Source organism: Panthera pardus, unplaced genomic scaffold (genome assembly GCF_024362965.1).
Source record: "Panthera pardus isolate Hobbes unplaced genomic scaffold, ASM2436296v1 HiC_scaffold_27, whole genome shotgun sequence".
NCBI classification, from domain to species: Eukaryota; Metazoa; Chordata; class Mammalia; order Carnivora; family Felidae; genus Panthera; species Panthera pardus.
Window position 1 is genome coordinate 40,809,037 of NW_026526843.1, and position 12,499 is coordinate 40,821,535.

Below are 12,499 nucleotides of genomic sequence, written 5' to 3' on the forward strand. Positions count from 1 at the left end.
GGCTAGTACCAAGGAAGGGGAGGGGGGAGTTATGTTGGTCTGCTTGGTTGCTTTAGAAGAAAAAAGTCAAGGTAAGTAAATCCTTATTACTTCAATATAGCTACAGCATATGAAATTGCTTTGATGCTATAATTAATGATACTGAAACTTTTAATTATGATTTAAATGCATTTTCCAAAAAAGGAAAAGAACAAACCATATAAAAATTGGGGCTGGGTTCTCTCTCTTGACTTCCAAGAGACAAAACAGATGACTTTGAGAGGCTTACAAAAGGCTGGCTGGATTATGATCTTTATTGCCTAAGTCAAATATAAATTGAAGAGAGGACTCTTAAGCTTTGATTGACTCACAGCATTTCATGGGTAACTAAATCAATGCTAGTAGAGCCAATGTTATACTAACATCTAGAAGTCCAATCTAGGTTTGGAAAACTTTTCTTATATTTAAAGTAAAAAATAGTTCTTAAAATCAGAAGAAAATGACCAATAGATTTTGTACCTGGGCTTAAAGGCACTGAAAATTTAGTTTGTTACTTCATTCCAGTAGCTTGTTTTTGAAATGTGTTATTTCATAATAAGCAATGGACTGAGGTTTTAACGCTTAGAGGTAACATTAGAGATATCTCTTTGAGGCAAGTGAGATGGCATAGCAAGGATTTTAATACAAGAATGTACATTTCTGGAATAGGTTTCTGATGTTGCAGCAGTACCCAGTTGGTTGCTGGGAGCCATAAGAACTGCGGGAAGGACAATTAATCATTGTGTTCAATGTTCTCAATAATGATTTACCCTAGACCAGTCAGAGATAATGACTGCAAGAGGGCTGTGGTGTGAGTAACCTTTCTGGCTCTCAGAATAAGACACTTCACAATTACTGGGTCCTCCAGAGATCAGCAAGTTACCGCAGAGAGATAATCAATCACTGAAAGATAGTATCAGTGTAGGTGGACAATTTTCATGTTGGAAGAATTTTAAATATCATACAGATTTACCCGCCTGGAATTGGTTTAGCTAGTTTTATCTAAAAACAGAGGTCTAGAACGGAGGTCAGCAAATTATAACCTGGGGGGTCAAATCTTGCTTGCACCAGGCTTTGTACAACCCATGAGCTCAGAATGTTTTGTTTTTAATCTTAAATGGTTGAAAAAAATCAACAGAATATTTTGTGAAAATTTTGTGAAAATTATATGCACTTCAAATTTCAGTGTCTATAAATATTTATCCCCAAAGAGCATGCACATTCATTTATATATTGTCTATGGCTGCTTTCACACTAAAACAGCAGAACTAAGTAGTTCAGACAGATGCTGTATGACCTGCAAAGCCTCAAACATTTACTACTTGGCCCTTTACAGGACAAATTTACTCCCTTGTACAGAACACACTTAAGGTTATCTTTTGGTTTTAGGATCTTATCTTTTAACAAATAGTACAGTATTAACAGATGTAATCCTCTCTTCTGAGTCCATTGCTCATGCCATGCTTAAAATGGACAGGTTATTTGGTCTCATAACACAACTTCGGTTTCATACTTTTACAAAAGGTATAATCAATTCACCACCTTCACACCTGATATTCACCAGTTATTTTAACCAAAATCTGAGAATATGTATACTTCCAGTGCTATTAGGAGAGTAGTATTTCTCAATCTTAATTCCACTGTTGCATACTTCACAAGCTGGACACACTGTTGTCATTGGCTCTAGTGTAGCTGTAAGTCTCCCTTAGGTAGGTAAGGGAGACTGGATGGGCTGCTTCTCTGGAGTATGCCAGAATTTTAAGGAGTGTGGTAAGGTCTCCCCTCAGATGATTTTGATAGGTTACCCCCTCCTACCAAGATTCCATAAGAATCAGTGAATCACTATCATTTATATTAGTTCTCTAGATTTCATTTCAGTATTAAGTTAAACCATTAGAGAGCTAAATTCTTGGATTTTGTAATAAGGCGAAAATATACTCCTTTACAGAAATGTCTTACTAAGATTTGACTATTATACTGATTATATATTATAAGGTTGATGTAAGACTCAATTATCTGAAGAGCAATTCCACATTTTAAAAAGGAAAACTATAGTTGCAAATATCCATCCATTTGTTATTCTGTGCTATTTACACAAGAACTTCATATGGTAAATTCAGACTTGAGTTTTGATAGAGGAAAAAAATAACAGGCTTCCTATATATGAGTGTTTGTTTTCTCTGAAATAGAAGATACGTTTAGAGACTCAGGAGACATGATTTCTAATCATGGCCTGGGTTCTATCTAGCCAGGGGGTAGGACTAAATGATATCCAAACTTCTTTTAACTTTAAAATCAAATACCTCATCAGGAATCCCCTTTATTTCTTCTTTCCAGAAAGCTCACAAAAAATTACTGCCAAATGGTAATTTAGTTGTTTGCAAGTACCTAATAAAACATACTTTTTCTGTTTCCTTTTAAACATTGTTTTGTTTTATCCATCTGTGGCTTATTTTTCCTTGTATTTCATCCCTGTAAACCACCTTAAGTCCTTGAAAACAGGTAGGATATAAAACAGCACGAAAATGGGTAGGATATAAAACAGCATAATTCTAATATAGATTAGAGATGATTGGGCAGAATAACAAATTTTCCCTCTTCACATTTGATTCTTGCTTTTAAGTGATACAAAGAGACCAAGTAATGTAGTCTAGTAAAAAAAAAAAATTTGAATCTTAGGTCTCACATGTCTAACAGAGTCAGCGGAAATTCATTACTTTTCATAGATTATTCACACATGCACAATCACATGTATGTACATACTTATGTGTGAGGAGGCAGAGAAGAGAGAGTTGGAGAGAGTAAAAAGGAGGAAGAATCTTGATAAAGGTCAAGGTAATGCATTCCAGTGCTGTAGATACAAAAATCTTTGAAATGCATTTTCTTTCAGCCATTAATTTACTAATGACTTTTCCTCATTCTTTTATTTTAAGGTAACATGACCTTCCCTTAAGATACAAATACAAATACATTTTTTTTGTTGTTAACTATGAGAATAGCTTATTTTGGCTAAGATTTTATTTTAGGAATTTTTGTGTGTGTACATTTTTCATTCATTGGAAACAAATGTAAAATTAAATGTAACTTTAAGAATGTGTTGACTTTTTAAAAAGTTTTTATATAAATTCAAGTTAGTGAACATACAGTGTAATACCAGTTTCAGGGGTATAATATAGCGATTTGACACTTCTGTACAACACTCAGTGCTCATCAAAACAAATGTCCTCCTTAATCCCTGTTACCTATTTAATCCATTCCCCTCACCCACCTTCTCTGTGGTAACCATCAGTTTGTTCTCTTAAAAAAAAAGTGTTGCCTTTTAAATTTATGTAAGTTTTAAAGCTACTTCTCAGTTTTGAACTGCCTGAGAAAAATCAGTTTATTTTCCCTTACAGACCAGGGAAGTTTTTTAAGTAGCTTCTTTCTGTTACAACCTGAGTTAGCTGAGAATTTTATTTTCTTCAGGGGCTAAACAGATCTCTGTTCATAGAAGCCTCTCTAGATTAGTATGATTGGTACCTTTTTTCTTTAACCTACATTTTACCTTTCAATAGTTCAGATACTCCAAGAAAGAGGCAGAAAACATGAGCAAGAAAGTGGTGGCTAAAGAACAAAATCAGTTTTAGAAGTAGTCAGGTTGTCAGGGGTGAGGAAAGTTCCCTTGGTTCCCATTCTCTTCTGCCCAAATACTTTCCTAGGACTTGCCAATGTTTAAAAGCCCACAGAGCTTAATGTATTCCAGAGTTAGTGCTCCATTCCTTTGGTTTGAGCCAAGCAGGAGCGTTCCTTGGACATTATTTCTTTTGGAGGGGGGAGCATAATTTCTTAAAGCAAAATAGTATCATCTATATTGAAAATATATTAAGTTAACAATTTTCAAAGAAAATAACACTTGACTTACCTAGAATGGTTACTTCGAAATGTCCAAGGCTTCGGGCACTTTTAAAGTCCTCAAGTTTTGGAGGCCTTCCCTCTGGTGGTATGTATTTTGCAGGCTGAGAATTAAACTGCTCAGTGAGAAACTTTCTCTGCTCGAAAATAAATTTCCGTGGAATACTTTCAGGATGAACACAGCTATAATGCAAGTGATCTATTAAGCCAAACTTTTTCTCTCTCCACAGCGGACTTTCCCATCTATCGCTTATAGTTTTTCTCGCTTTCCCTTGGACACCAGCGCTTGTGCTTTCTCGACCTGTTAAAGACACAATGAGACAGACACAATGGACCTTATTTATAAATCAAACAAACTAAGTCGTTCAGTACAAAAAAGCACAGATTAAGGAGGAATAGTTTAGTCAACTTTAACAATTAAACCACTTATAAAATATAAATTGAGGAATCAGGGAAGATGGCGGCACAGGAGGACGCTGGGCTCACCGCACGTCCTGCTGATCACTTAGATTCCACCTACACCTGCCTAAATAACCCAGAAAACCGCCAGAGGATTAGCAGAACGGAGGCTCCGGAGCCAAGTGCAGATGAGAGGCCCATGGAAGAGGGTAGGAAGGGCGGCAAGGTGGTGCGCGTTCCACGGACTGGCGGGAGGGAGCCGGGGCAGAGGGGTGGCCTACCGGCCAAGCAGAGCCCCCGAGTCTGGCTGGCAAAAGCGGAGGGGTCGGACGGAGTGTGTTCCGACAGCAAGCGCGACTTAGGGTCTGGGAGGTCATAAGTTAACAGCTCTGCTCGGAAAGCGGGAAGGCTGGAGGACGAACGGAGGGAGAGTTGCTGAGCCCCCGGACGACAAAGCTCAGTTTGGTAGGGAACAAAGGCGCTCGCCAGCGCCATCTCCCTCGCCCATCCCCCAGCCAAAATCCCAAAGGGAACCAGTTCCTGCCAGGGAACTTGCTCGCTCCGCTCAAATACCCAACTCTGTGCTTCTGCGGAGCCAAACCTCCCACAGCGGATCTGACTCCCTCCCGCTGCCACAGGGCCCCTCCTGAAGTGGATCACCTAAGGAGAAGCGAGCTAAGCCTGCCCCTCCTGCCCCCGTGCACCTTGCCTACCCACCCCAGCTAATACACTAGATCCCAGCACCACAAGCCTGGCAGTGTGCAAGTAGCCCAGACGGGCCACACCACCCCACAGTGAATCCCGCCCCTAGGAGAGGGGAAGAGAAGGCACACACCAGTCTGACTGTGGCCCCAGCAGTGGGCTGGGGGCAGACATCGGGTCGGACTGCGGCCCCGCCCACCAACTCCAGTTATACACCACAGCACAGGGGAAGTGCCCTGCAGGTCCTCATCACTCCAGGGATTATCCAAAATGACCAAACGGAAGAATTCCCCTCAGAAGAATCTCCAGGAAATAACAACAGCCAATGAACTGATCAAAAAGGATTTAAATAATATAACAGAAAGTGAATTTAGAATAATAGTCATAAAATTAATCGCTGGGCTTGAAAACAGTATAGAGGACAGCAGAGAATCTCTTGCTACAGAGATCAAGGGACTAAGGAACAGTCACGAGGAGCTGAAAAACGCTTTAAACGAAATGCAAAACAAAATGGAAACGACGACAGCTCGGATTGAAGAGGCAGAGGAGAGAATAGGTGAACTAGAAGATAAAGTTATGGAAAAAGAGGAAGCTGAGAGAAAGAGAGATAAAAAAATCCAGGAGTATGAGGGAAAAATTAGAGAACTAAGTGATACACTAAAAAAAAATAATATACGCATAATTGGTATCCCAGAGGAGGAAGAGAGAGGGAAAGGTGCTGAAGGGGTACTTGAAGAAATAATAGCTGAGAACTTCCCTGAACTGGGGAAGGAAAAAGGCGTTGAAATCCAAGAGGCACAGAGAACTCCCTTCAGACGTAACTTGAATCGATCTTCTGCACGACATATCATAGTGAAACTGGCAAAATACAAGGATAAAGAGAAAATTCTGAAAGCAGCAAGGGATAAACGTGCCCTCCCATATAAAGGGAGACCTATAAGACTCGTGACTGATCTCTCCTTTGAAACTTGGCAGGCCAGAAAGGATTGGCACGAGATCTTCAGTGTGCTAAACACAAAAAATATGCAGCTGAGAATCCTTTATCCAGCAAGTCTGTCATTTAGAATAGAAGGAGAGATAAAGGTCTTCCCAAACAAACAAAAACTGAAGGAATTTGTCACCACTAAACCAGCCCTACAAGAGATCCTAAGGGGGATCCTGTGAGACAAAGTACCAGAGACATCGCTACAAGCATAAAACATACAGACATCACAATGACTCTAAACCCGTATCTTTCTGTAATAACACTGAATGTAAATGGATTAAATGCGACAACCAAAAGACATAGGGTATCAGAATGGATAAAAAAACAAGACCCATCTATTTGCTGTCTACAAGAGACTCATTTTAGATCTGAGGACACCTTTAGATTGAGAGTGAGGGGATGGAGAACTATTTATCATGCTACTGGAAGCCAAAAGAAAGCTGGAGTAGCCATACTTATATCAGACAAACTAGACTTTAAATTAAAGGCTGTAACAAGAGATGAAGAAGGACATTATATAATAATTACAGGGTCTATCCATCAGGAAGAGCTAACAATTATAAATGTCTATGCTCCGAATACCGCAGCCCCCAAATATATAAAACAATTACTCATAAACATAAGCAACCTTATTGATAAGAATGTGGTCATTGCAGGGGACTTTAACACTCCACTTACAGCAATGGATAGATCATCTAGACACACGGTCAATAAAGAAACAAGGGCCCTGAATGATACATTGGATCAGATGGACTTGACAGATATATTTAGAACTCTGCATCCCAAAGCAACAGAATATACTTTCTTCTCGAGTGCACATGGAACATTCTCCAAGATAGATCATATACTGGGTCACAAAAGAGCCCTTCATAAGTTCACAAGAATTGAAATTATACCATGCATACTTTCAGACCACAATGCTATGAAGGTTGAAATCAACCACAGGAAAAAGTCTGGAAAACCTCCAAAAGCATGGAGGTTAAAGAACACCCTACTAACGAATGAGTGGGTCAACCAGGCAATTAGAGAATGAATTAAAAAATATATGGAAACAAACGAAAATGAAAATACAACAATCCAAACGCTTTGGGACTCAGCGAAGGCAGTCCTGAGAGGAAAATACATTGCAAACCAGGCCTATCTCAAGAAACAAGAAAAATCCCAAATACAAAATCTAACAGCACACCTAAAGGAAATAGAAGCAGAACAGCAAAGGCAGCCTAAACCCAGCAGAAGAAGAGAAATAATAAAGATCAGAGCAGAAATAAACAATATAGCATCTAAAAAAACTGTAGAGCAGATCAACGAAACCAAGAGTTGCTTTTTGGAAAAATAAACAAAATTGACAAAACTCTAGCCAGGCTTCTCAAAAAGAAAAGGGAGATGACCCAAATAGATAAAATCATGAATGAAAATGGGATTATTACAACCAATCCCTCAGAGATACAAACAATTATCAGGGAATACTATGAAAAATTATATGCCAACAAATTGGACAACCTGGAAGAAATGGACAAATTCCTAAACACCCACACTCTTCCAAAACTCAATCAGGAGGAAATAGAAAGCTTGAACAGACCCATAACCAGTGAAGAAATTGAATCGGTTATCAAAAATCTCCCAACAAATAAGAGTCCAGGACCAGATGGCTTCCCAGGGGAGTTCTACCAGACGTTTAAAGCAGAGATAATACCTATCCTTCTCAAGCTATTCCAAGAAATAGAAAGGGAAGGAAAACTTCCAGACTCATTCTATGAAGCCAGTATTACTTTGATTCCTAAACCAGACAGAGACCCAGTAAAAAAAGAGAACGACAGGCCAATATCCCTGATGAATATGGATGCAAAAATTCTTAATAAGATACTAGCAAATCGAATTCAACAGCATATAAAAAGAATTATTCACCATGATCAAGTGGGATTCATTCCTGGGATGCAGGGCTGGTTCAACATTCGCAAATCAATCAACGTGATACATCACATTAATAAAAGAAAAGAGAAGAACCATATGATCCTGTCAATCGATGCAGAAAAGGCCTTTGACAAAATCCAGCACCCTTTCTTAATAAAAACCCTTGAGAAAGTCGGGATAGAAGGAACATACTTAAAGATCATAAAAGCCATTTATGAAAAGCCCACAGCTAACATCATCCTCAATGGGGAAAAACTGAGAGCTTTTTCCCTGAGATCAGGAACATGACAGGGATGCCCACTCTCACTGCTGTTGTTTAACATAGTGTTGGAAGTTCTAGCACCAGCAATCAGACAACAAAAGGAAATCAAAGGCATCCAAATTGGCAAAGATGAAGTCAAGCTTTCGCTTTTTGCAGATGACATGATATTATACATGGAAAATCCAATAGACTCCACCAAAAGTCTGCTAGAACTGATACATGAATTCAGCAAAGTTGCAGGATACAAAATCAATGTACAGAAATCAGTTGCATTCTTATACACTAACAATGAAGCAACAGAAAGACAAATAAAAAAACTGATCCCATTCACAATTGCACCAAGAAGCATAAAATACCTAGGAATAAATCTAACCAAAGATGTAAAAGATCTGTATGCTGAAAACTATAGAAAGCTTATGAAGGTAATTGAAGAAGATATAAAGAAATGGAAAGACATTCCCTGCTCATAGATTGGAAGAATAAATATTGTCAAAATGTCAATACTACCCAAAGCTATCTACACATTCAATGCAATCCCAATCAAAATTGCACCAGCATTCTTCTCGAAGCTAGAACAAGCAATTCTAAAATTCATATGGAACGACAAAAGGCCCCGAATAGCCAAAGTAATTTTGAAGAAGAAGACCAAAGCAGGAGGCATCACAATCCCAGACTTTAGCCTCTACTACAAAGCTGTAATCATCAAGACAGCATGGTATTGGCACAAAAACAGACACAGAGACCAATGGAATAGAATAGAAACCCCAGAACTAGACCCACAAACGTATGGCCAACTCATCTTTGACAAAGCAGGAAAGAACATCCAATGGAAAAAAGACAGTCTCTTTAACAAATGGTGCTGGGAGAACTGGACAGCAACATGCAGAAGGTTGAAACTAGACCACTTTCTCACACCATTCACAAACATAAACTCAAAATGGATAAAGGACGTGAATGTGAGACAGGAAACCATCAAAACCCTAGAGGAGAAAGCAGGAAAAGACCTCTCTGACCTCAGCCGTAGCAATCTCTTACTCGGCACATCCCCAAAGGCAAGGGAATTAAAAGCAAAAGTGAATTACTGGGACCTTATGAAGATAAAAAGCTTCTGCACAGCAAAGGAAACAACCAACAAAACTAAAAGGCAACCAACGGAATGGGAAAAGATATTTGCAAATGACATATCAGACAAAGGGCTAGTATCCAAAATCTATAAAGAGCTCACCAAACTCCACACCCGAAAAACAAATAACCCAGTGAAGAAATGGGCAGAAAACATGAATAGACACTTCTCTAAAGAAGACATCCGGATGGCCAGCAGGCACATGAAAAGATGCTCAACGTCGCTCCTCATCAGGGAAATACAAATCAAAACCACACTCAGATATCACCTCACGCCAGTCAGAGTGGCCAAAATGAACAAATCAGGAGACTATAGATGCTAGAGAGGATGTGGAGAAACGGGAACCCTCTTGCACTGCTGGTGGGAATGCAAATTGGTGCAGCCGCTCTGGAAAGCAGTGTGGAGGTTCCTCAGAAAATTAAAAATAGACCTAATCTATGACCCAGCAATAGCACTGCTAGGAATTTACCCAAGGGATACAGGAGTGCTGATGCATAGGGGCACTTGTACCCCAATGTTTATAGCAGCACTCTCAACAAAAGCCAAATTATGGAAAGAGACTAAATGTTCATCAACTGATGAATGGATAAAGAAATTGTGGTTTATATACACAATGGAATACTACGTGGCAATGAGAAAGAATGAAATATGGCCTTTTGTAGCAACGTGGATGGAACTGGAGAGTGTGATGCTAAGTGAAATAAGCCATACAGAGAAAGACAGATACCATATGGTTTCACTCTTATGTGGCTCCTGAGAAACTTAACAGAAACCCATGGGGGAGGGGAAGGAAAAAAAAAAGAGGTTACAGTGGGAGAGAGCCAAAGCATAAGAGACTGTTAAAAACTGAGAACAAACTGAGGGTTGATGGGGGGTGGGAGGGAGGGGAGGGTGGGTGATGGGTATTGAGGGCCCTCAATAAGCACAGGGTGTTGTATGGAAACCAATTTGACAATAAATTTCATATATTGAAAAAAAAAAGAAGCATAAAATACCTAGGAATAAACGTAACCAAAGATGTAAAAGATCTGTATGCTGAAAACTATAGAGAGAGATATAAAGAAATGGAAAAACATTCCATGCTCATGGGTTGGAAGAATAAATATTGTTAAAATGTCAATACCACCCAAAGCTATCTACACATTCAATGCAATCTCAATCAAAATTGCACCAGCATTGTTCTCGAAGCTAGAACAAGCAATCCTAAAATTCTTATGGAACCATAAAAGGCCCCGAACAGCCAAAGTCATTTTGAAGAAGAAGACCAAAGCAGGAGGCATCACAATCCCAGACTTTAGCCTCTACTACAAAGCTGTAATCATCAAGACAGCATGGTATTGGCACAAAAACAGACACAGAGACCAATGGAATAGAATAGAAACCCCAGAACTAGACCCACAAACGTATGGCCAACTAATGTTTGACAAAGCAGGAAAGAGTATCCAATGGAAAAAAGACAGTCTCTTTAACAAATGGTGCTGGGAGAACTGGTCAGCAACATGCAGAAGGATGAGACTAGACCACTTTCTTACACCATTCACAAAAATTAGCTCAAAATGGTTAAAGGACGTGAATGTGAGACAGGAAACCATCAAAACCCTAGAGGAGAAAGCAGGAAAAGACCTCTGACCTCAGCCGCAGCAATTTCTTACTTGACACATCCCCAAAGGCAAGGGAATTAAAAGCAAAAATGAACTATTGGGACCTCATGAAGATAAAAAGCTTCTGCACAGCAAAGGAAAGAATCAACAAAACTAAAAGGCAACCAACGGAATGGGAAAAGATATTTGCAAATGACATATCGGACAAAGGGCTAGTATCCAAAATCTATAAAGAGCTCACCAAACTCCACACCCGAAAAACAAATAATCCAGTGAAGAAATGGGCAGAAAACATGAATAGACACTTCTCTAAAGAAGACATCCAGATGGCCAACAGACACATGAAAAGATGCTCAACGTCGCTCTTCATCAGGGAAATAGAAATCAAAACCACACTCAGATATCACCTCACGCCAGTCAGAGTGGCCAGAATGAACAAACCAGGAGACTATAGATGCTGGAGAGGATGTGGAGAAACGGGAACCCTCTTGCACTGTTGGTGGGAATGCAAACTGGTGCAGCCGCTCTGGAAAGCAGTGTGGAGTTTCCTCAGAAAATTAAAAATAGACCTACTCTATGACCCAGCAATAGCACTGCTAGGAATTTACCCAAGGGATACAGGAGTGCTGATGCATAGGGGCACTTGTACCCCAATGTTTATAGCAGCACTCTCAACAGTAGCCAAATTATGGAAAGAGCCTAAATGTCCATCAACTGATGAATGGATAAAGAAATTGTGGTTTATATACACAATGGAATACTATGTGGCAATGAGAAAGAATGAAATATGGCCCTTTGTAGCCACGTGGATGGAACTGGAGAGTATTAAGTGAAATAAGTCATAGAGAGAAAGACAGATACCATGTTTTCACTCTTATGTCGATCCTGAGAAACTTAACAGATATCTATGGGGGAGGGGAAGAAAAAAAAAAAGAGGCTAGAGAGGGAGAGAGCCAAAGCATAAGAGACTGTTAAAAACTGAGAACAAACTGAGGGTTGATGGGGCGTGGGAGGGAGGGGAGGGTGGGTGATGGGTATTGAGGAGGGCACCTTTTGGGGTAAGCACTGGGTGTTGTATGGAAACCAATTTGAAAATAAATTTCATATTAAAAAAAAATGAAAAAATAAAACCATTTACTTATTTTAAATAAAATAAAATGCAAATCAAATTATGCCTCTTAATGTTTTCCAAAATCTCTCCCTTAGTGACTAGAGAATAAAGTCCAAGTTTCTTCATATGGCATACTAGGTCCTCCGTTAATGTCGATCTTTAATATTTCTTCAGCCATTTGACTACTCCCTGCCTTACACTTTATCCTCTAGCAACACCACAACAGTTGGTGGTTCCATGAGATTTCCATGAAATGTCTTATCTTTGTACCTATGCTAAAACTCTTGTAGGCTTATATACACTTGGCTAATTTGACAAACGTCTATTCATCTTTTAAGAATTAGTTCAAGTATCACCTGTATACTCTAGTGTTTTAAACTTATCTTTTATTTTTTTAGACAGAAACATTGGAAAAATACATAGAATACCATAGTAAATACCAGTATATCCAACACCCAGAATTCACATTTTCAGACTTATATTTTGCCATCTTTGC

At 39.2% G+C, this 12,499-nt stretch overlaps 1 protein-coding gene across 1 annotated transcript in view; it reads right to left on the minus strand.

The window, feature by feature from the left end:
- Nucleotides 1-12,499, minus strand: part of RADX (RPA1 related single stranded DNA binding protein, X-linked) — a 70,128-nt gene that overhangs the window by 14,054 nt on the left and 43,575 nt on the right. The window contains exon 12 of the mRNA XM_019435694.2: nucleotides 3,920-4,210. Within this exon, the coding sequence (XP_019291239.1) occupies nucleotides 3,920-4,210 (291 nt within the window). The remainder of the gene's footprint in view (nucleotides 1-3,919; nucleotides 4,211-12,499) is intronic.